We start from the raw sequence: 26,921 nt of genomic DNA on the forward strand, positions 1-26,921 counted from the left end.
GATTAAGAGTCTGACAAATTGTATACACAATTGTTTGTTGTTATATACAACCTGTACGATTATGAGTCTGATATATTGTATAGACAATTGTCTGTTGTTATATACAACCTGTACGATTAAGAGTCTGACATATTGTATAGACAATTGTCTGTTGTTATATACAACCTGTACGATTCAGAGTCTGACATATTGTATAGACAACTGTCTGTTGTTATATACAACCTGTACGATTAAGAGTCTGACATAAGATAACTGTATGTTGTTATATACAACCTGTACGATTAAGAGTCTGACATATTATATAGACAACTGTATGTTGTTATATACAACCTGTACGATTAAGAATCTGACATATTGTATAGACAACTGTCTGTTGTTATATACAACCTGTACGATTAAGAGTCTGACATATTGTATAGACAACTGTCTGTTGTTATATACAACCTGTACGATTAAGAGTCTGACATATTGTATAGACAACTGTCTGTTGTTATATACAACCTGTACGATTATGAGTCTGACATATTGTATAGACAACTGTCTGTTGTTATATACAACCTGTACGATTAAGAGTCTGACATATTGTATAGACAACTGTCTGTTGTTATATACAACCTGTACGATTAAGAGTCTGACATATTGTATAGACAATTGTCTGTTGTTATATACAACCTGTACGATTATGAGTCTGACATATTGTATAGACAATTGTCTGTTGTTATATACAACCTGTACGATTAAGAGTCTGACATATTGTATAGACAATTGTCTGTTGTTATATACAACCTGTACGATTAAGAGTCTGACATATTGTATAGACAATTATATGTTGTTATATACAACCTGTATGATTAAGAGTCTGACATATTGTATAGACAATTGTATGTTGTTATATACAACCTGTACGATTAAGAGTCTGACATATTGTATAGACAACTGTCTGTTGTTATATACAACCTGTACGATTAAGAGTCTGACATATTGTACAGACAATAGTATGTTGTTATATACAACCTGTAGGATTCAGAGTCTGACATATTGTATAGACAACTGTCTGTTGTTATATACAACCTGTACGATTAAGAGTCTGACATATTGTATAGACAATTGTCTGTTGTTATATACAACCTGTACGATTAAGAGTCTGACATATTGTATAGACAATTGTCTGTTGTTATATACAACCTGTACGATTAAGAGTCTGACATAGTGTATAGACAATTGTATGTTGTTATATACAACCTGTACGATTATGAGTCTGACATATTGTATAGACAATTGTATGTTGTTATATACAACCTGTACGATTAAGAGTCTGACATATTGTATAGACAATTGTATGTTGTTATATACAACCTGTACGATTAAGAGTGACATATTGTATAGACAATTGTATGTTGTTATATACAACCTGTACGATTAAGAGTCTGACATATTGTATAGACAATTGTATGTTGTTATATACAACCTGTACGATTAAGAGTCTGACATATTGTATAGACAACTGTCTGTTGTTATATACAACCTGTACGATTTAGAGTCTGACATATTGTATAGACAATAGTCTGTTGTTATATACAACCTGTACGATTAAGAGTCTGACATATTGTATAGACAACTGTCTGTTGTTATATACAACCTGTACGATTAAGAGTCTGACATATTGTACAGACAATTGTATGTTGTTATATACAACCTGTACGATTAAGAGTCTGACATATTGTATAGACAATTGTATGTTGTTATATACGACCTGTACGATTAAGAGTCTGACATATTGTATAGACAACTGTCTGTTGTTATATACAACCTGTACGATTAAGAGTCTGACATATTGTATAGACAACTGTCTGTTGTTATATACAACCTGTACGATTAAGAGTCTGACATATTGTATAGACAATAGTATGTTGTTATATACAACCTGTACGATTAAGAGTCTGACATATTTTATAGACAACTGTCTGTTGTTGAAGACTGTACATTGCCCTCTACCATGTCCTTTTATTATTTTTGGCTTTGAGTTTCTCTCTCATTGATGTGTATTCATGGGAAACCTTCACAACCAGTCCAATTTGTTTTTACTATGACTAATAAGCAAATTGTCTCTACAATGAAAATGTCACTTTTATTGTAATAATACACACCTCCAAGTATTTTTAAGCTCAATTTGGTAGTAAATGTTGAGTCTAGAAGAAAAAGAAATCTAAATAAAGTCCTTGCATTAAAGTGAGATAATTCCTGGAAAAATGCAAAAACAATATATGTTAACTTTAAAGAGACAACAAGTACATTTTAATAAATCAGAAAATCAAACGTACATGCAAATGAAATAAAGTTTATTGTAATGTTTACATATAAAATGCAGTGAATTCAATTAGATACTGTTCATAACAATTATACATTTTAACAAACAGCTGAACCAGGAGCACAAGATCAATATGTCCTATGCATATATTGAATTGCTGCAAAATAAAATTGCAGTGTCGTTAAGTTTGGAGTTCACATGTATTTTGATATGTTTAAGGTGTAATACAATATCTTTTTTATATACTGAATACATCTAATTGAAAAAGGACGCCAATTTTGCAAAATTGAAATATGTGATAGACTGGAAGCGCGAAATTTTGACTGGTTTTAACATAAATTTGAATGAAGAATTTCAGCGGGTAGTTCTAAACATAAACCTTCATGCTGAATTCAACAAGGTTTTCACATTAACCTGCATGTAGAATTTCAGCATGGTTTAAGATTAAACAATAATAACTTAATTCAATGACAATTAGTTTTAAAAAATCCAATAACCATGGCCAGTCCACTTCATAAAACAAAATTGGAATATATAAAGTAGGGAAAATACGGTAGATTTTTAATAATCACATCTCGCTAGAAAAATAAAGAAAAAAAGACAGACATCATTTAAACTTTAACAATTTTATTTTTAAACCTATTTGTTTTTAAGGGCAATGTTTTCTGATCTTTCCATTGGTATGATTAAGGCAACAGAAATTATGGGCTTCATGGTCATTCTATCGTCCACCGCCACTATGGTAGAACAAGCATCTAAATTACTCACAAAATATTTTACTCACTGTAATAAATGTGACCTGTCAATTAGAAAAAAAATATCTCTCTTATTTACCTAGCAGTCTGCTGATTGTAAATTCAACTTTTCATCATACTATCAAATGAGGTGAATGTACCAAAGGGATCTGACAATTACATGGCAAAAAAACCCCAAAAAAAACCAATTACATAGAACTAAAGACAAAGCAACATGATCCCCACTAAAACCGGGGGTGATATCAGGTGCCTTTGAAGGGTAGGTAGTTCCTGCTTCACATGTTGCACCCGTCGTGTTGTTCACAGGAGTATACATTGTGTGTAAAATCTTATTAAGTGATGTCATAATCAGGGAAAAGAGGACAGGATTGTAGTTACGACTATTGGAACATATTTATCATCATTGGTGAAACAGACATTCCATAATAGATGACCAACTTGTGATGGAGTCCATAAAATGTTCCATGGGATAACTTTAACCTGAACACTTGGACCCCATGTTTCAAAGGTTATCATGATGGGAAATGCAAGCTCTGGCAAATCTTCATGACTGAGATACATTTACCCCATATGGAGACCCTCTGGACACAATATAATCAATCAAAGTACTGAAGTACTGACATCGGATGACCACAAGTTCTTGTGGATGGTCACAAGCACTTGTCTCAGAAAAAAAAAAACACATCTCTATACTTGAAAGTGAGATAAATGTACAGAGATATATTTTTTTCTGAGACAAGTTCGTGCGTGGATGATGCATAAATGACAGGGAATTCAACCTCACCGTAATCATATTGTAGTGATACAAATCAGTATACTCTGTGTGTTGTTATATATTATATAAATATTTGCACATAACAGTTACATATATATATAATTTTCATCCATTTGTATATCTTTTTGTTCTACTAGTGCAGTGCAAGTGCATGATGGACACTCTTCTGTAATAATTCGATCTTATAGATTGGATTTGAGTAGGCATTCATATTTTCCTGCAAAACGTTTTTTTCTCGAGATATTCTTCCGCATGCGTTAACACAATTTTTATGTATGTCAGTGCATATATATTAATGATTTTTTACTTATATATATATTAAAAACGACAAAACATTTTTATATTATTAATTTGTGTTCTAAAAAAATATTTTTATGAGTGTTCATTGAAGAAATGAATTTATAACAAGCGATAAGGAATGTTATTTTGCACTCGATAATGTCCGTGTATTTATACTATGGGTTACCAGTCAAAAACAAAAGTCAAATCTCTGTGGCAACAATACATTGGAATGCCCTTACCGTCATCGTGATGTAAAAACCGGTAAATATGACTTGAAGTGTAAGATAGATGTGCTGATGAAAAATCTTTGCTTTGTAGAGATGTTTCAGTTGTGGATGAACTCAATACATTGCTACTGTAGTACCACTGAAGTGCTTGGAAGTATTGAAGAGAAGAATAAGTGTCTTTATCCACCAGTGGTTCTTGTTGGTACACATAAAGACAAAGTTGAGGCTTCTGAGGAAGTAAAGGTATATATTAGTATACATACTATGCACAGTTTGTCATCGCAACTCCTCTGAAACCACACAACAGAATTTCATAAAACTTTGTAGATAATAAGGACATACTTTGTAGATGTGCATATCGACAGGAATTATGATTAAAAATTTTTTTCTAGGAGTTATGCTCCTTCACTTTGAACTTAAACTTTTTGCCATAAAGTACTAAACAGTCCGTCTGTCAGTCCTGTTCTTGTCATCTAAACTCCTTTGAATTTTTATACCCCAAGCAACAAAGTTGCAGAGGGTATAATGTTTTTAACCCGTCCGTCCGTCTGTTTGTCTGTTCGTCAGTCCTGTTCTTGTCATCGCAACTCCTCTGAAACCACACAACAGAATTTCATGAAACTTTGTAGATAATTAGGACATACTATGTAGATGTGCATATCGACAGGAAATTACAATTGAATTTTTCTCTAGGAGTTATGCCCTTTAACTTAAAACTTTGGCCTAAATATTCTATTGCAACAGTTTGTCATCACAACTCCTCTGAAACCACACAACAGCATTTTGTGAATCTTTGTAGATAATAAGGACATACTATGTAGATGTACATGTCGACAGGAAAAATTTTTTTCTAGGAGTTATGCTCTTTGAACTTTGATACTACTGCAACAGTTTGTCATTGCAACTCCTCTGAAACCACACAACAGAATTTCATGAACCTTTGTAGTTAATGAGGATATAATGTGTAAATGTGCATATCCACAAGAAATTTTTATCAGTTGACTTTTGTAGAGTTATGAGTCTTTGAACTTAGGAATCTGGTGAGATTTTGTTGGTCCAGTGACAATGTGGGGGCGTGGGGTATGTGAGCGTGCTCACAAAGGTTCTTTAATTTAATTCCTTGTTTGATTCACTTCAAACTTTATAGAATGGCAAATCATGATATGCAAACATTGCCATTGAAGAAATTTCGTTTTGTTTAGATAATCAGAATCATGACCATGTCACCTTACAAATGTTAACTTTTTTTAAAACCATCCTTGTCGTCGCAACTCCTCCTACTTGATTTTTCTGGATCTACATGAAAATTTGTGCATTAATTTGTTAGATCCTAATATATAGATGTGCACGCAGGTATGGTTTTCTGATCCATTCAGGTGTTTATTTTAACTATACACCTTTCAGGCCTAAATTAAAATATTGTTTCTTTGCCCTTTTCCGACCCTATGTTTTGAAACAGGGTAGGTAGGTAGGTAAAATATTTTATTTTTTTCCCCAAAAAAATAACTTGGCTCGGTATATTATTTGTCATGGGTAGGCAGGTAGGTAAAATACTTTATTTTATAGATACAAAATCTGCATAATGTCATTTTTTTAGTGGAAGAAGACGTCAAGTCTTCTGAAGACTTAAGGGGCTGACCTTTGGCATTGAGCCTCCGTATGCCGTTTCGTGTATTACAATTTCATAACAACTTAAGATTCCTGACACCGATTTTTACACATGATTAGGCATCTGAATCATTTAATTTGTAAATTAGGATTGAAAAACAATCACTATCGTAAATATGACCCTTTTATTTATGTAAATTATCAGATTTCATCTCATCCACATGAACGTTATTTGTTTACTTGTCACAGGATGTTTTAACTGTAGATATTTGTATTACGCATGCGTGAATTTGGTATCGGCACAACTCGCCCTGTTTACATGTTCGCCCTTGAAGTTACGAATTTGCAATCCTGCAGACAAGAAGATTTTGTTTTTTTGTAAATAAAAAGGATATATTTCTTATTAAATTGTTGTCTTAATTCATTGTTTTCCTTTGTCATGTGAATTAGATGCCCTTCTACTCCAAATGGTTTGAATCTATTTATAAAATTATTCAAGACTCAGTTGACAAGAGCAATACGTTGCTGTTTGGAGAATGTGATTAAAATCTAAGCTCATAGAAAAAGAAATATAATTGAAACTCAATGTACCTCCTTCTGAAGAATGTATTGCAATATAAATATAAATTCCTTTTGACAAGAGAAATCTGACTTTTGTCAGAAATATTTTTTTCACATGTGCAAAGGTAATCACGTGTGTCGGCCATATTGGTTTGTTTACAACTATGTGAAGAACCATGACCTAAACATAAATAGTCTCTGAAAGCGTAAACTTCAAGCAATACTATTTTATCAATCATGAATATTTTCATAAATTTAAATTTGATTATTTAAAGAAATAAAATTATAACAATTACGATTTTTGATAAGAGATTCTACACAGACATGCTTTAATCTATTTATAGCCAAATTAGTTTACCTGTGTGAAAATGTAAATAATTTGTTTACTAAACAAGTAAAGACAAACTATGGATGGAAGATAATAATTTACATAAATACTTCAGGACATTTAATTGATTTTAATAAATATAGGATTTAAAAACTGCAAGTGGAAACAAATTTATTCATTAGCTACATAATCAGCTGATAATTTTATTTCACAAACATCGTGGTGATGTTATTGATAAAAATCACTCCATCAATCCTCCAGCCCTTTCACATATTAAGCAATAGATCTACTCATTATTGTAGAATATTTAATGAATATACATTCATCGTCTTATTGAATATATCGGGTAATCAGATATTTTTAGCTGACAATCTGGGTATCCCATTGGCCGGAGTCTACTGTACTACCAAAAACATGATAAAGATAGTAAATAGTATTTTTTCACTAATTTATTGACAATTTATTGACATAATACTGGTTGTAACATATTTTATTTTTGTATTTAGGTTGGGACCCCCCACCCCAATTATGAGTGGTGTCCCTTAAATGAGGGACTGTCCCTAAAACAAGGGGTCATTTTACTGTTGAAAAAAAATAAAGTACATTTTGAAGATTTTTGTTAAACTCAAAAGTGGGAAAATTCATATTTGGAACAACTTTTCTAAATGAGGGGTCAAATTATTAAAAAAGATATAAGTTTAGAAACAACAGAAAATTCTTTTGACATGTTTTGACTATTCAGTACTTTATAGATGCATAGTTCTTGGGTTAAAGTTTCATCAAATAATATGAATATAAATGACTTTTTTGGTGCTCATTTTTTACAGTGGGTTATACTGATCTTCCAGTTAGGTTAATCTCATTTGGAGTGTTGTTCCCAACCTGTTAAAGGTCCATCTTTGTGCATAATTTAAAATTGGAAATTTCAACAAGCATCTAATATTCTTACTCTGGAAAATAAACCCTGGTCTGCTAGCTTCATGTATATTTTTTCTACCGAATTAAAACTAGAATCATGCAAACAGACTTAAGAAAAAGGCATGTAAGTTAATCATACAAATATGACACTTTTTCTAGACAATCAAGATCGTGCAAAATACATCGCTAAAAATTGTAACCTTTAAAAAAAAATTTGTGCAGGAAAAACCCATATGGGAATTGGGAACTTTCAAAAGTTGGCGGGTATGTAACGAGCCTTACTTTTTTAAGCTCCATTTGTGGGCAATATGTTTTCTAGTCTGTCCGTCCGTCCTGCTTCTGGTTATAAAGTTTAGGGTCGAGGTAGTTTTTGATGAAGTTGAAATCCAATCAACTTGAAACTTAGTACACATGTGTTCCTTATGATATGATCTTCTTAATTTTACTGCCAAATTAAAGATTTTACCTAATTTTCATAGTCAACTGAACATAGAAAATGATTGTACGGATGGGAAATCCATGTACTTGTGACCTTTTCTTGTTTGAAGAAAAAAAATACATTATAACGATAATGGAACAAAGCAGCCTGGGTTAGTGGGGCTGCTTTTATGGTAATTCAAGTTACCTTTTATTCACCTTCTTCCACTTCAGAGCTATCAGCTCTTTGATTGTCCGTTTGTTTTTGCAAATAAGTTTTCCGCTGGGACTATTAGTTTTGAAAAAAAAATATATAAGAGATAACTTTGTACTGGTAAGATAATGTGCGGGCAGACATAAATTACTAGTGGAAAAAGTCCCTAGAGTGTTACAAATTTCGTGTGTGCCTTTTTTTCCAATAAAAATGCTATAAGACTTAAAACTCAATTGTCACGTATTTTGCATCACATTTATAAATGATCTGTATGGAAAACTTGGCGATTTTACTGCCAGATATTCTCCACTTTACAGGGTTTTGTCACTTTTGGTTCATGTCAGATATAAATAATTTAGCGGCATCGTTAACATAATCATTCTGATATGCGGATCACAAAAGGCCATCACTACATAGAATACAACGTCCGTTTACAAATTAGTTTGTACACACGTAAATACTTTTGTATCAAACGAACTTTTTTATAAATGAACCCTGCTCTTTAAGTTTAAAGGTACAGAGTAACGTACTTCATATCATGATTTCAGCGTTCAACATCGATTTCAAACAAATGCTTTGAAACTTCAAATGCAAGTGTTCATGTCAAACGCTCAGGTGATACCAAACGGACTGGACCTTATACGTAAAGATAAAACCCGAGGATTCCGGTAAAAAAGTTTTGAGCGGGAAATACATATATAAGATTTTTGGTAGGAACGAAAAAATAAAATAAAATAAAATCTTGCTGGTAAATACAAATAAAAGATTTTCAGGCGGAACGAATTGATAGGGTCGGTCGGTAAAGGGCAAACAAACAATATTTTAATTTAAGCCCCAACTTAAATTTTTTTGACAAAACCAAACTTGTCATTGCAACTCCTCCTACATGGTTTATTGCGTCCGCTTTAAACTTACAACAATGACAGGTTTTTTTTCACTTCTTCCATTGGTTGATAACATTTGATTGTGTCAGGTTTTATGTTCTTTCAATATGAAACTTTCTTTCAGACTTATTTAGTTTATTCACAAAATATACTTTTTACGTAGTTACATCTGATCAAGAGTCCAAGATCCTCTTGATGTATCATGTACGGTTTCACTGATAACCAAGGTTCATAAATAGTTGTTCATATATATATATACATTTCTTGAAATACAAAAAAAATATGCATTATGTATTTATCTATTAAATTTTGGATACTTCTTGTCACTGACTGCAGTAACAGATTTTATTTTATTATTTTGTTTTCGTTACATCTTTTGATACATTCTTGAACCAAAATTTGGAAGACATTAACATTTTTCAATTTCTGATTAGATATATAATACGATTTGTATATAGAAAAACCTAAAATTGTTTCGAAATAATTCCGACCAAAATATTTTTTTCAAAAATTTTACATTCGAACACTAATTTTTTTAACGATATGCTAAAATCTACATTTGTTTACTCATTAACTCATAAATACTCTTCCAGAAATTTTCTAAACATTCACAAGTAATAAAACAAGTGGTTATAATCATCTTTTTTCATTACATACATCACATATAGACTGTCGTTTGTTTGTTTCCATTTATATAATAAGTGTTTCGTTTGAAATATGAAATTTAAAAGTTTCCAAGTATATAGTTTTAGCTTATTCTCTTCTGAAAAATGAAAAATAAGGAAATACAATTTCAGTAATTTTTAAGATACATATACATTTGCTTACACCAATTGAGTGTTCGGTTTAAGCTTTACAAATGGATTTGTATAATATGTTAGTTGGACTATTTAAAGCTTCAATGTAATAACATTGTTTCCATCCCCCCAAAAAGTTTAAGTCCAAACTTTGCCATTGATTGCCATAGATTTTCATCCTTTCCATGAAATTTCTTTCATGGCAAATATGAAAACGATGGCAATTTTTGCCATGGAAAATATTTGCCATGAATTTCATGGAATTTCATCAAATTTTACATCGTTTCCATCCTTTTTCCATGAAAACTCGATGGCATAGATGGAATGCCATGAAAATCCTAGGGACGGGTAATATGTTAGTTGGACTATTTAAAGCTTCAATGTAATAACATCGTTTCCATCCCCCCAAAAAGTTAAAGTCCAAACTTTGCCATTGATTGCCATAGATTTTCATCCTTTCCATGAAATTTCTTTCATGGCAAATATGAAAACGATGGCAATTTTTGCCATGGAAAATATTTGCCATGAATTTCATGGAATTTCATCAAATTTTACATCGTTTCCATCCTTTTTCCATGAAAACTCCATGGCATAGATGGAATGCCATGAAAATCCTAGGGACGGGTAATACGTTAGTTTGACTATTTAAAGCTTCAATGTAATAACCTTTCCAAATAAATTAATATCATAGACTATTTACAATACTCCTAAATGAAATTTCGGACATTTTAAGATTTTTTTATTTTATGTCAAAATATTAATGTCTGGTTACCAATTATTCTTCTGTAAATATCGACAATGTGATTTCCAAGAGGAACTCATTTTACTGCTTAAACTGTACCACTTTTACTATGAGGTTTGGTAAAGGAGGGGTGAAAGATACCAGAGGAGCATTCAAACTTGTATGTCGAAAATAAGTAAAAACTGATATCCTAGAATGGAAAGCTCATATGCACTACTATCTTTTTCAAAGGTCAAAATATAGGACGGACTGTGCGGCATTTTTTCAACATGTATATGACCCAAACTTCTAAGAGTTTAAACTTATACTAAAATTCTGTACTACCTGTCCCTTTACTTTGGGTCTTCCTCAGAATTCAATTTCACCACTATCCATGTGTATTCATACTGGTAAAATTCCCAAGTTCTGTTTCTACGAAATGAAACATATATAGATCATAGCCCTGAACCAGTAGGTAAACAAAACAAAATATCTATGAATATTATAAACTCCCCAAAAGAGCGTGGTTTGTGAAACAGCTGTAATTACAAATGCAACCTATAAAAGCTTTGATTCAAAAAATCTTGAAAACACTTATTCTCACAACAATAGTTTTTTTATTATGATCATAGCCTAAAATAAAACACTGGATATGCTATTACAGTCTATTTTTTACCCCACCCCTGATTCAATTTTTAAACAATTCGAAAACAATTTAATACTTTAATTAATGTCAGCTTACCCTACATGTATGTGCATGATTTCTGACATAAAATGTATAGAACCTGTATGAAACTATTCTGATAACAAATTCAAAGCCTTTCAGAATTCAATAAATGGAAAGCTTAGTAGTTAATCATTACAACATTCAAGGTTACATAAAGTATCCAATCTACCTTTAGTCTCCAGTTCACATCTAACTGTATCTATAAAAGTTCATAATATCTGCCTCAAATGGTCTGTTTAGGAATATGACAGTTTTTGTCCATTCGTTTGATGTGTTTTATCATTTGATTTTGCCATCTCATTAGGGACTTTCCGGTTTGAATTTTCCTCGGAGTTCAGTATTTTTGTGATTTTACTTTGTAGGGCCCCTATAAATGCTTAAATTACCTGTTTTATGACCCATGGGCTAGAGCTTTTCTCCTAAGGCCTCGTATTTGTTTAATAATTCTGCTGTTTCTGTGATTATGGAATATTTATTAGAATCTAAGGATAGAGTACACTATTGTTAGTTTAATTGAGGTATTTTTGTATCCTGAATATTTTAAACTCCTAAAAAGAGGCTGTTTGTGAAACAGCTGTATTTACAATGTCAACCTGTAGGCTAATTTCTACAAAAAAAATATGCTGAAATAAAGCACTTGTGTCATCTTTAATATCATTGACAAAAAAATATCAAGTTACTAGAACTGTTTCCAATTTTCAAAAATAATGGTTCTATTTTCAAAATTAATCCATTTGTTTTCCCCTAAATTATCTGTTTTCTTAAATCTGTCAAGGTGATAGTTTTTTTTTGGTCTATCCACCACCTGATATTACCCAACGGATTTTAATGAAAGTTGATATTAACTGACGTATCCTTATATTGTTCCTTGTGTCCAAATTTTCTACAATTGATACGTTGTAGATGATTGAAATTCACACTGTCTAATCGATCAACCTCATGCATTGCAATGATTATCTGGTATGGCCTTGCCTCTTCGTAGAAATCACAAAAACCATGTGAATAGAAAGCTTTTATTAATGTTCGTGACCTTTATTCATGATGTCACTGCACCGCTAGTCCCAAATGGAATTGGGTGAAAGTAAACATTACTACAGAGTCGATACCTTTGGCAATACCAATATCTTTCTCAATTTATTTTCCACACGAAATACGGTTCAGACGCGCCTTTGTGAGATTTTTCATCAATCAATCAAGAAACAAATGTGAAAAGCTACGCGGGCATCTTTTCCAAAGAAGCACTGAACGAAGCTTCATGGGCAATAGGGTTATATTTGAATGAAACTTGATATCAACTGACATATCCTTATATTGTTCCTTGTGTCCAAATTTTCGACAATTGATACGTTGTAGATGATTGAAATTCACACTGTCTAATCGATCAACCTCATGCATTGCAAATTATCAGACATACCTTGATGTAATTCTGAAAGTCTCAATTTTCCAGCGAGATCGATGGCAAATCCTTTAATAAGGTCAGAGCTAAACACTATAATTGAAACATTTTAGCCATGCTGCGTCTGAATTGTGATTAGAAGCAATAAGGACTTATTAATTTGCTCTGAAGTTTTGCAGGTGGAAAGGTATCGGAGTCACATGAGTCATTCCTGAGCAAAAGTGATCAGTATGTGTTGAGTATGTGCGATATAAAAAAAAACTTCTTATGCAAGAATAAGGCGTCATTAACAGTCGTTATTAAAAATGTAAAAGCAAGTTCATGGCCTGATCAGTCAGAGCTCAGACATAAACAGGTCGATTTCTGTATTTGACTTAAAGAAGTCAAAATATGTATTTATTATAAAAACTTGTTTTCAATTTTAGACTTATCTAAGTCAGAAAATGACAGACTTGTTTAGGTCTATTTCTGTTGATGAAAAAACTTAATTTTAATTGGTGGCCAAAGTACACCACCTATGACAGCAAAAAACTGTCTGAGTGTTCACAAGGACTTGAGCTATCTATGTTTAATTATCTAATTGAACATCCTTACTAAACACAGATGTTTTACCTCATTATTAGTGTGGTTCCAGGTGGTTGCATTGTAAGGTTAATTAACATTATCTCCGATTTTTTAGACTCTCATTCATATTTTTCTTTAGAAGACAAAGCATTGTCTTTCAATGTAGTCATTATTTGATTTAGATGCATGACCTTTTTATAAATATGCGTGGGTCTTGAAGTTAACCAATTTTGGTAACTTATCAACTTGTAGGAGTCGACATTTGCAACTTTTTGATTCTGGTCAATTATTTCTTGCTTAACAATATTTGACTTATTAAAGTCGTATTTTGTCTTGCTTTAAAGGGAGACAAATCCTAAAACTTACAAATTTAGACCTCTATGAGTCGAATGCAGATTCAGACTTATTTATGCCTGAGCTCTGACTGCTGATTATTTGGTATTGCTTTATTTATTGCCTGATTGTGTTTACTTTGGCTTTTGATTTTGCCATTTGATTACGGACTTTCTGTTTTCAATTTTCCCCGAAGTTCGGTATTTTTTTTATTTTACTTTTTGCAGCACAAAACTTTTCCAAGTTGAAGTTCAACATCCCTGCTTGTGGACTAGATATATTCGTGCTTACTGCAGTGGGCATCATCATTGTCTTGTGATTTATATCCAAACTCATTGTGAAACGGTACTCTAATTTATAATAACCATTGACATATCTTTTATGTTTTTTTCGTCATAGACTTATTGAAGAAAACGACTTTATTTTTTAGATTGAGGATGCATGTAGAGATTGCCTTGATAAATATGCTGAGGATGTTTCAGCTGTTGCACGAAGACACATTAGTGATAAGTACGAGTACTTTATTTCAAACACAGAAGATAATCCAAGTGTATTCCAGCTAATACGACAAAATCTCTTAAACTTAGCCACAACAATGAGAACATGGAATAAAGACTATCCTATTAAATTTATTCAGTTGGAAAAATGTCTACGAGAGAAAAAGAAGGAGTTACCAATTATTTCCTTGAATGAAATTAAGCAAATATCTACTGAAATACCAAAACCATTAAATCATGAAGAACTTATGTTATATTTAAAATTTCATCATGAACTCAGAGCTTTGGTTTATTTTGAGGATCTTTCAGATTATATCATTTTAGATACTCAATGGTTGTCTGATGCTTTTAAATGTATAATAACAGCAAGGAAATTTCAATCAGGTGCCAGACGGCATCTTTTAACGGATGAATGGAATGATTTAAATATTAAAGGAATATTACATAGTGTGGTTTTGGAACATATATTAGAAACAAATAAGAAAATCTTTAAATTTGAGGAAAAGCAAAACTTGTTTCAACATAAAGATCATATATTGAAAGTCATGGAGAAATTTGATATTATAATACGTCCAACTGTATCAGACAGAGATGCCGCTGATACAAATCCTTGCTATTACATACCGTGCATGGTTAAAGATGTACCTGACTGTCCTATACACGAACAATTTAATGTGACAGAAAAAAACTGTACAAAATCCACTTGGTTATGTTTCAAATTTAAATTTCTACCAGGACATTTAATGAATCATTTGATTGCTTCACTGAGCCGGAAGTACGAAATTGCAGAAGTACCTGTCCGTGGACAAACAAAACGGCCAATAGCTCTTTTCAGAGGAGCTGTCGTCTTTAAGTTTCAGAAGACTTCAAAATTACTTGTGATGACATATCCCAATGTGATTCAGATTCAGGTTTGGGATTTTGGGAAACATTGTAACATTGAAAGATGTCTTTTCAAGGACATTGATGATTTTGTTACAAGAGAAATAAACACTATAATATGTAAAAGATTCAAAATGACGACTGTAAAATTTGACAAAATGTTGGGATGTAGCCTTGCAGAACCAGACCGTGTGACAGGATTTTATAAGCAAGATGCAGATTATTTTTGTGAGATGTGTACAGAAACACATATCAATGAATGGTCTGATCATGCACCGATACAGGTAATATGTTATTTTAATTGTTTGATAGGAAAGATTTCATCTCATTCATGTTATTGCATCATTTTTAATATATTAGTCTAGAAGTCATTCTTGCATTTATAAAACATGTTTTGACCACTTGTTCTCACGCTTTTCCTTTGATTCATAAATATTACCCACAGGCACCCGTTTAGCAATTATAAAAAAAATCACTGTCATTTTATTTTTTTTTTTTTTTTGTATTATCTGTCTTTTTGTATTAAATTAATGGCACAAATATCTGAATGTCTACTATGTTTTTAAGAGTATATATGGATATGTCCCCTCAGTCAGGCTTCAGTTGATTTTAGGTTACTCTTATTGATTCGGTATAATTTTGAAGACTAACATACACTAGATAATTGATATTTAGTTTAAGGATGTTATAAAATTTCTTCATTTCCAATTTAACCGCAATATTGGGATGTACCTTTAGTCATGCTTGAATGACTTTTAAATTTTGTTTGTTTACTTATTGAAGTCATTTGTGTGATAACAGTTCACACAGGATCGACATACATATAGTCTATGAAGTCAAAAAAGAAAAGTACAAAGGGATATTAAATTCCTTAAGGCAGTTTTTACGCAGGGAAATCACAATTTATCAAATTCCTGTAGTTATAGATTATTGCTGCAACTAGATAACATTGTACATTGTTATGTATGTTTCATTAATTATTTAAAAATTTAAGTAGAGTAATGAACATTCAATAGTGGTAACTGTTTTTAAAATTTTTTAGCTGACCAAGATTTCTGAAAAAACTCAACATGTTCCAGGATCTCATCTTTGGGTTGAAAACACCAGTCCAATGCAAAATACATCCACAAAGGTAACACTCTACTGTTGAAAACATACAACATGTATATAAACTAGTATTATGTAAATATATGTAGTTTTGTATAAATAAATGTGTAGGATGTTTTAGATTAATCATAATTACATGGATAGCATTTATCACTGGTCAATTATTGTTACTATCATTCAAGATCTACAAATAATTTTAATGTCCGAAATAAACTGTCGACTTCATACGCTTATAGCAGTTATTGGCTATAAACATGCTAAATATGGATGTTTACCCATTTTTTGTATGTTCGCTCATCATTATGAAAACTATAAGAGATAAGAAGAAACTGTTTACAGCTAAAATGATCATCAGGACAAGATCTACAAATTTGTCAATCTAGCATACATAATTAGTTGACCCCTTGTAGAAGCTATTCCCATACAGAAAAAATGATCACTAGGCCAACTGCATTGCTCAACTGGCCGCCAGTTGAGAGCCAGTTGAGGGCCAGTTGAGGGCTAGCTGGATTTTTGCCGTTCAAATTAGATAGCCCTCAACTATCATTGCTCAACTTTATGCAAATTAGTTGAGCAACGTTGAGAAAATATCATAGTTGAGGGCTAGGTGTCCAACAGTTGAGCAATTAGAGTTGAGGGCTACCTGGCCAACAGTTGAGGACCAGGTCATTAAAAGTTGAGGGCTAGGTGGCCAATAGATGAAGGCCATGTCATTAAAAGTTGAGGGCTAGGTCTTTAAAAGTTGAGCATTATGTGGTAATTGCAAACTGATGACTACACATTGTAGAAAAAATAAATTCAAATTGTATTTTTATAGCCAAAATACTGCTGAAAGATCTCAACTCACAACAGACTACAAGAATGCTTTATCCTTGCTTTTTAGAAGTTATCTATCAAATAAGAATAGATCTCTAGTTTTATACCAAATTCATTATATTAGAATATTCTTATTTTATTAGTAATACTTTCTTAAACAAATTGTCTTAATAATAAAATAAACATGTCTCCTGTCTTACACATCTTGACAATACATAAATTAATGCATAAATGTATTGTCTCATTTTTTTTCTTCACTCTTTAAAGTTTATAAAGAAAACACTTTAAATATCACTATTTTGAACTAAAAGAGCATAATTATACACTTATTCAAAATGGTGGAAATCAAATCTAATCCTATGTACTTATCAAAAGATGTTTCCAGAAATATGTGTTAAAACATCAATCTTCCTAAATCCAAGAGTCGTGTCAGAAGAATACACTGCACTATTCAATGTCAATACAGTTATTTGTAACTTTTTTTATCTACATTCATTGTAAAATACATATTTTATTCATGGTAGCTAGAAGACATCTTTGCTTGCCATGTGCATGCTCAAACCCAGTTAAAATTTTAAATGTTTGAGGTTCTTTTTGGGTATTGTGACAGTGTGATTACTTTGAGATTTGCCTATAATAATAACTGTTAATTACCTAAATCTTGAATATTTGATATATCTTATAATAAAAGAAATACTGTTTGTTTTTAATCTTTATGTCAAAGATTTAGTTAAGTTAAAATACAGAAAAATGTTTAAAAACATGTGCTTCCCTTAATTTTGCCTCAAACTTTGTGTACATTTATAATGATACTTCCTGTCCATTTGCACAAAAGACAAATAAAACAGATGGCACATAACAGTTATATCACCAGGTCATATTTCTAATTGCTCAACTTTTACTCAACTATAAAAAAAAATCAAAGTCTGAACGCTCAACTTTTCCTAAACTACAAAAATTTCAAAGTCTGAATGCTCAACTTTTCCTCAACTACAAAAATTTCAAAGTCTGAATGCTCAACTTTTCCTCAACTATATGAAAACCAAAGATCAATTGTTCAACTTTTCCTCAACTTAATGGCCAGCTTCAGTTGAGGGCCAGTTGAGCGACATCTATCCAACATACAGTGCTTGGCCAGGTTTGAGTTGAGCTAAGATGCTCAACACCTAGCCCTAAACTATTTTGCTTAAAACAGCTAGCCCTCAACTGTCCGCCACATGGCCAACAACTGGCCCTCAACTTTTTTTTCTGTAGGGGTTGTCCTTGAAGATGTTTAATGAGGTTTTGATGAGTTCAGGTATTTTTGTGCATTTTTGGCAAACACTTTTAGCTTTTACATGTTTTAATAAACTACTTGGCAGACTTCGTATATCTGTATATGCCCTTGCATGATGAATTTTACCATTATTAAGTTTTATTTGTTTTGTTTTTCTTTTTTTTTCTTCATTGTATGCTAGTAGATTGAGATGTATATCATGTATATTAGAAATTCAAAATGGCCCGAACTCCGAGGAAAAGTTCAAAACGGAAAGTCCGTAATCAAATTATTAGTTTATTATTTATTGACAGAAATTTCTAAAATTGTCAGCTAATAAATTTTGAAATTAAAAAAAAATGTTATGTTTCAACTTCCTCAAAGTTGACTTCAGATAGATTTGGCTATTTTTAGATCCATTTTGGTCATATAGCTCTTCAACTGTTTAGATTCTTATTCATCCTTTGAAGGTAAATCCAGAAAAACGCATGAAATATATATGGTGTTGTTTTCAAATCTCATTGAAATTATATTATAGCTTAATCATGTTAATATGCAGTATTAGTTTTGTTCAATTTTGAATGTCGTACGGCGACCAATTGTTGCTTACATCTACTCCATTTGGTGTCAGGTGGATAGTTACATTGGCCTACATATCTCATGATTGTATGTCTAGTTAGCTCACCTCTTGTTCATTTGTTTATCGCCCAATACAAATTATTTTACTTATTTCAGAGTTACTATGAGTTTTCCAAACTTTGTTTGTTTTACATACCAGCCCTATACATGATTAATATAATGAAACCTGTATGTGAATTATAACTCCTAAGTCCAAACAAATAGAGTGAGCAGAAAGGATAAGTATCATCCACAATGTTTAGTTTTCTGTCAAAATTGAATAATTTCTCAAGGTTTACTAATTATTATATTATGTTTTGTATAATTGAACATGATTTATTAATTGCAGGTGCGTTTTAGTGTCAAACGTGTTAAGAGAGATTATTCAAATATTTCTGAAGAGCCACCAAGTAAACGCAATTTGAGAGAGGTATATGATATCACAATAATGTATCCGAAACTATGTATAATAAACATTCTGACCGATATAACATTTAGAAGATTGGTATGATTGCCATTAAGGCAACTCTCGAAAACACACCAACGACACAGAAATTAACAACTATAGTTTACTGTACGGCATTCAGTAGTGAGGAAAAACCCATACCACATAGTCAACTATAAAAGGCCCAGAAACGCCAAATGTAAAACAATTCAAACGAGAAAACTTACAGCCTGATTTATGTTCAAAATGATAAACGAAAAAACAAAATAATATAATATACAACAACAAACGACAGCAACTGAATTACAGGCTCCTGACTTGGGAGAGGCAAACACAGAATGTGGCGGGGATAAACTAGTTCAAGGCGCCAATCCTTCCCTTACCTTATGGACAAAGGTGTAACATTACAACATAAGAACAAAATATAAAAATCAGTTGAAATGGGCTTAACTCATCAGATGGATACAAAGCAGAAAAAAACCATCTAGCTAAATCACAGAGTGGACGTGGCAGGGTACTTTTACATTCCCAAAACAAAAAGAAACTAAGGACGGATATTGGAGTAGCCTTATTCACGATTACGCTGACCTTTTACATACTTTATATAACAATTATTTACTTTTATTATTTGTTTTCAGTTCACCGCAGAGCAGATCAATTTTACAAAGATGGGAATAATTGTGCTTAATATTCTTGCTGATGCTTCTTATGACCTGTTAAAACAAGATATACCAAATCTACGTCCAAGGAGCGATTGTGATATCACATACTTGTACCAGGAGCATAGAAAATTAAAAAAGCATGTTCCATCTAAAGGATGGGGAGGGGAATGGCAAAAAATTCAGGTTACAAACATAGCTGTTGGAGATGATATTGAACGTATAAGACTTACAAGGAATGAACTACAACACTCACGGGCAGCTGAACTTGGGGATACACGTTTTAATGAGTTGTGTAACATATTAAGTGACCTCTTAAAACGGTTTGACCACTACAACAAACCACAAAAGCTGTATACAGATGAGCTTAAGGATATTTTGGCTAAAAATATTACAGATGAGGATGTGAAATCAGTTAAAAATGATTTACCGGGTAAATATGCTTTAAAAAGTTTGAAGTTGCGCTCAAAGTTTATAGGGGTTTTATCCAGACTATAAAGTATGAGTCATGTGAGTGTGCAGACTTTATAAGCATTATCTAATAAAATACTTAATTTTATGTCTTTCAAATATGAATATATTTCGGGTAAAGAGGAGGTTCCATTGAATGATAGTCACCATAGCTTCTTTTTCTACTGGTTCAGTAAACATGGGTATTTCTGTAAAACTTTGATTTTTAAAGTAAAATGTCAAACAGCAGCATATTTTATCTTTGGATTTGTGAATTATTTTATTTATTTTCAGAAATGACTTTTGAGGTCGAAATAGAACAACACTTCAATGTTCCAATGCAATAGAGGAATAAAGTTTTTCTCATCATTTGTTTTGCAAACAGTTATTTTTGTGATGAGAAATACTTTTGCGATGAGAAATACACAGATTACCATAGAAACAGATTTGCAGAAGACCAATCCCTTGTGGATAGAAGGCGATCATCTTTATATCTAATGAATTAATGTTAATAGCAATGTAACGCTGTCGATGAAAATCAGACAATCATGTAGAGTAACTCTACCGTATTATACTTGTCACAGGGTTTGTTTTTACATGAGCAACACGACGGTTGCCACTACTGGAGTAAGATCTGCTTACCCTATTGAAGCACCTGAGATCATCCAAAGTTATTGGAGCACCTGAGATCATCCCAAGTTATTGGAGCACCTGAGATCACCCCAAGTTATTGGAGCACCTGAGATCATCCCAAGTTATTAGAGCACCTGAGATCATCCCAAGTTATTGGAGCACCTGAGATCATCCCAAGTTATTGGAGCACCTGAGATCATCCCAAGTTATTGGAGCACATGAGATCACCCCAAGTTATTGGAGCACCTGAGATCATCCCAAGTTATTGGAGCACCTGAGATCATCCCAAGTTATTGGAGCACCTGAGATCACCCCAAGTTATTGGAGCACCTGAGATCACCCCAAGTTATTGAAGCACCTGAGATCACCCCAAGTTATTGCAGCACCTGAGATCATCCCAAGTTATTGGAGCACCTGAGATCATCCTAAGATATTGGAGCACCTGAGATCATCCCAAGTTATTGAAGCACCTGAGAGCACCCCAAGTTATTGAAGCACCTGAGATCACCCCAAGTTATTGGAGCACCTGAGATCATGCCAAGTTATTGGAGCACCTGAGATCACCCCAAGTTATTGGAGAACCTGAGATCACCCAAAATTATTGGAGCACCTGAGATCACCCCAAGTTATTGGAGCACCTGAGATCACCCCAAGTTATTGGAGCACCTGAGATCACCCCAAGTTATTGGAGCACTTGAGATCATCCCAAGTTATTGGAGCACCTGAGATCACCCCAATTTATTGGAGTACCTGGGATCACCCAAAGTTTTGGTGGGGTTCTTGTTGCTCAGTCTTTAGTTTTCTTTGTTGCGTTTTGTTTACTGTTGTTTGTTTGATTTCACTCCATTATTCGGACAGCCCATTAGTCCGACAGCTCAGTGGTCCAACGGCCCATTGTTCCGACAGCCAATTGTATACCGGTACATACTATCCGCATAACACAGATAGATTTCACTCTTCAGGAAAAAATCAACCTGTGAAATACCATGCCTGGAAAAAAATTACCGGGACAAATTATCCTCAGGATAAAATATCACAGAGGAAGAAATAAACCGTTACATTATTACATATCATGTACAGAAATAATTCCATATATATTATATAGATCTATACATGTTGAATACTTGTATATACCTAGTTTAAATTTTTGTATAGAGGTCTATTATTCAATTTCGTGCCTTTTCGTATATACAAAAATCGTTTGAATATTTACAGAATTCAAAAAACGAATATACAGAACTATTTCCGTTTGGATAGACTTGTATATACAGAATTATGACATAGCATTCTTTGCATACGAAAATACAGACTATACAGAATTCTAATTATGTATATATCTATACATATATAATTTAATTTTGGATGTAACACATCTTCTGATTGGCTGACGTTATTTTGTTATGAGCCCATAGACATAATTTAGTCATGTGACCGTGACGTCATCAACGTTTTTTCATGGTTTTCTACGGTTTAAGGTGGAATTTAGAATTAAATTATAAAAAATGACTGTAATTATGCATTAAAGGAATGACTGTAACATTTTTTCTGTCTATTCGAAATAACATAAAAAATGTGGTGCACACTGTTAAATAACCCGCTACGCTTAATATACAGGGAATTATTTAAACAGATTTTCATCAAACTATTTTCAACAAGTTAGGCAAGGTCAAAATGTGATTGGCTTTATAAAAAACAGAATTACTCGAAACATTAAGAACCTTTGTAATTGTATATGCAAAAACATTTTCAGACATTTACTCAAACTTTAAATCTTGTTGTGGTAATTTGAATGTTGCCAATGCTAATACATTCCCCATTTGGTCAACTTGTCTCTTTGACACATTCCCCATTTTCATTCTCGATTTTACAGAGGAACATTTTTTTATATCTTGTGTTCAATATAGAGATATAACGCCAACTTTTTTCCAATTTTATGGTTTAGATTTGAAAGATTCACACACTAATTATTTCTCAGTTTCTAAACTTTTAAATCCACAAAATATTATTAAAAGTAATTATTAAAACAACTGGTATAATAAAAAATGAGACTCGCCGTATAACGACATTTCCATTGGCTATTCGTTATGTCATTGATAACTTTCAACGGTTAAAACGATGCACAGTTCGTCTATGGCAACAGACATAATTATGTGATTGATGTCTTCAAAAATATGTACAAAATACTTTTCACCTGGAGATCTTCTTTTCGTCAAATTTTATTGCATTCTGAAGCTTACAAAAATTTTAAAATGTCTTATGTTAAAGTTTGACGCCGGAAAAGGACATAAATTTTATTGACGTAACTCATGGTTTGTGCAAAAGACTAGATCAACGATTCACGGATTTTCAATTTCAAACACGTTATTAGACATTATACTGTTTAATACTGTATCATTTGTTATTGTTTTACTTGTACATGTCTTCACATCATTTTACTATACTATTAATTTTGGGTGTCCTTAACGTACGTATCCTTCAAAGTTTAACATACTGAATTGACACTATTTTTCGTGAGAAACCAGTCATATGTAATACAGTAACACGGTATGGTCTTAATGCAGATGGAGCTGTCATAGATGACACTAACAGCCCGTGCAGTAACACGGTGTGGTCCTAATGCAGATGGAGCTGTCATAGATGAGACTAACAGCCCGTGCAGTAATACGGTGTGGGCATAATGCAGATGGAGCTGTCATAGATGAGACTAACAGTCCGTGCAGTAACACGGTGTGGTCCTAATGCAGATGGAGCTGTCATAGATGACACTAACAGCCCGTGCAGTAACACGGTGTGGTCCTAATGCAGATGGAGCTGTCATAGATGAGACTAACAGCCCGTGCAGTAACACGGTGTGGTCCTAATTCAGATGGAGCTTTAACGTTACTACATGAGAAGAACCCTACAACTGCACTCCATTCTGTCTGTTATACCGCCATCTGCTAAAGGAACACATCATGTTATTGCATTGGTAATTTGTCTCATCAATGACAGATCCATTTTGTTCCTACTGCAGATGGAGCTGTAATAGATTCATGAAACATATATTTAACTCATGCAGTAACACGATATGTTACTTATGCAGAAGAAGGTGTCATGTATTTGCGAGACTAGCAACCCATACAATTGCACGATGGGTTGCTAAAGTAGATGCAGTTGTCGTAGGTTTATGAGACAAATAACCCATACAGTAATACGATGTGTTCCTTATGCAGATGAACCTGTCATGGTTGAGAACATACGATCAAATCAGTAACACAACCAAATAAGTACCACAATGTGCTCATAATGCAGATGGAGATTCTAATGCTAACATGTTTAACACTGCCACATTCGGTATGTGCCTGTCCAAAGTCAGAGCCTGTAATTCAGTGGTTGTCGTTTGTTGCTGTGTAACATATTTGTTTTTTGTTCATTATTTTGTACATAAATACGGCCGTAAGTTTTTTCGTTTGAAATGTCATTTATAGCTGACTATATGCGGTATGGGATTTGCTCATTGTTGAAGGCCGTACGGGGACCTATAGTTGTGAATTTCTGTGTCATTTGGTCTCTTGTGGAGAGTTTTCTCATTGGCAATCATACCACATCCTCTTTTTTATATTGTCACGTATGAAACAAACAACCAATACAGTAACATGATGAATATAGATATATTGACTGCCTAAGAGGGACCCGCTCCAGTCATGCTTCAGGGATTCTCTAAAAAATCATACAAATTTTTCCCACAGAAGGGGGTTCCCCGGCACCTTGGTCCCGCCACCCTTAATCGGCCTCTGGTAACCAAAGTATTCTTAATGCAGACGGAGCTGACATGGATTTATGAGAACAATTACTCTAACAGTAGCTCTACGTGATACCAAAGCACATTGAGCTGTAATGGATGAGACAAACAACTAATTTAGTATCACGATGTGTTCTCATGCAGATAATGTGAAAACAGATACTGAAGATATTTTCCCATCTTTTTTTATTAAATGGTTGTTCGGAGTTACACGTCCAGTAGCAAATATTTCATACATATTCAGTAAGAGAACAAATTAACAATTACTTTAATAGAGTCTAAGTCAGCGACTCTTTTCACAAAACATATTACGATTAAAATTGATTGTAAGTTATACTGAATTTGAAGGACTTACGAGTATTTTACTCTTAAGATTTTTTGTGAAAAGAACCACTGATTCTTTAGCAGTCGCAGAAAGCCAATGCCAAGACAAACAAAAAACGACGACTAGACAACCAGTGGAGGATCCAGAACTTTTCCTAAGGGGGGGCCCGCTCCAGTCATGCTTCAATGATTCCCTATATAATCAACCAAATTTTCCTCACGAAAAGGGGGGACCCGGGTCCCCCAGGCCTCCCCCCCCCTGGATCCGCCTATGACAACAACTGTCCATATGCACAGAATTAACAATTATTAATTTTCAGATCTGGTTTCACGAGATCACCTAGGAGGTTTGTCTACTGGAGATCAAATCTACAATCTGTCGAACTCAAGGTGAACATCTACCACGAGATCACCTAGGACGTTCGCGCACTGCTACTGGAGATCAAATCTACAATCTGTCGAACTCAAGGTGAACATCTACAACGAGATCACATAAGACGTTCGCGCACTGCTACTGGAGATCAAATCTACAATCTGTCGAACTCAAGGTGAACATCTACCACGAGATCACCTAGGACGTTCGCGCACTGCTACTGGAGATCAAATCTACAACCTGTCGAACTCCAGGTGAACATCTACCACGAGATCACATAAGACGTTCGCGCACTGCTACTGGAGATCAAATCTACAATCTGTCGAACTCAAGGTGAACATCTACCACGAGATCACCTAGGACGTTCGCGCACTGCTACTGGAGATCAAATCTACAATCTGTTGCACTCAAGGTGAACATCTACCACGAGATCACCTAGGACGTTCGCGCACTGCTACTGGAGATCAAATCTACAATCTCTCGCAGACTCGCACTCAAGGTGAACATCTACCACGAGATCACCTAGGACGTTTGTCATAATCGCGGGAAATATGGGGCCATTGATAAGTGAACATTTCAATGGTCATTTTGTTTTATAACGGTTAACCATATCATGGTGTTGTCCGTAAACCTTTCCAAGGACTCATATCAAATCTTCCATTTGAAAACCTTGTCCTGGTAAACATTAACTTATACCATTGCACTTTCAAGACCAATTTTGGTTATATTTTATATATTACCATTCATCGATAAAAAAAAAACAACATTAAACACTGATTAGTTTTTAAAATGCTGGGATTATACTTTTTGCTGGTCTTAACCGTTCTTGACTGAATGGTTTTACACTAGTAATTTTTTGGGGCCCTTTATAGCTTGTTGTTCGGCGTGAGTCAAGGCTCCGTGTTGAAGACCGTACCTTGACCTATAATGGTTTACTTTTATAAATTGTGACTTGAATGGAGAGTTGTCTCATTGGCACTCATACCACATCTTCTTATATCTAGTCATATCAAATCTTCCATTTGAAAACATTGTCCTGATAAATATCAACTTATACCACAGAAATAATACAAGAAACACTTGAATATCAATTCAACTTGTTAAAAATGAGATAAATTTTCCAAATTTGACCTTTATCTGGGTGAAATGAAAACACGACCAGGTTTGAGAACACAATCCGATTACTGAATGAAAAGACGACCAGGTCTTAGAACACACGTCTGTTTAGTTAACGTAAATGTAAATATAACGGAATTTGATGAGACT

The 26,921-nt window shown here is 33.3% G+C and overlaps 1 protein-coding gene across 1 annotated transcript in view; it reads left to right on the forward strand.

Moving 5' to 3' along the window:
- The window catches only part of LOC143053755 (uncharacterized), a 213,666-nt gene extending 190,559 nt beyond the window's left edge, over positions 1-23,107 (forward strand). Inside the window, exons 9-14 of the mRNA XM_076226532.1 lie at positions 4,439-4,590; positions 14,246-15,478; positions 16,237-16,326; positions 19,340-19,420; positions 20,074-20,527; positions 20,839-23,107. Coding sequence (XP_076082647.1) covers positions 4,439-4,590; positions 14,246-15,478; positions 16,237-16,326; positions 19,340-19,420; positions 20,074-20,527; positions 20,839-20,891 — 2,063 coding nt within the window. The 3' untranslated portion in view covers positions 20,892-23,107. The remainder of the gene's footprint in view (positions 1-4,438; positions 4,591-14,245; positions 15,479-16,236; positions 16,327-19,339; positions 19,421-20,073; positions 20,528-20,838) is intronic.
- Positions 23,108-26,921: the final 3,814 nt, after the last annotated feature.

Source organism: Mytilus galloprovincialis, chromosome 12 (genome assembly GCF_965363235.1).
Source record: "Mytilus galloprovincialis chromosome 12, xbMytGall1.hap1.1, whole genome shotgun sequence".
Lineage (NCBI taxonomy): Eukaryota > Metazoa > Mollusca > Bivalvia > Mytilida > Mytilidae > Mytilus > Mytilus galloprovincialis.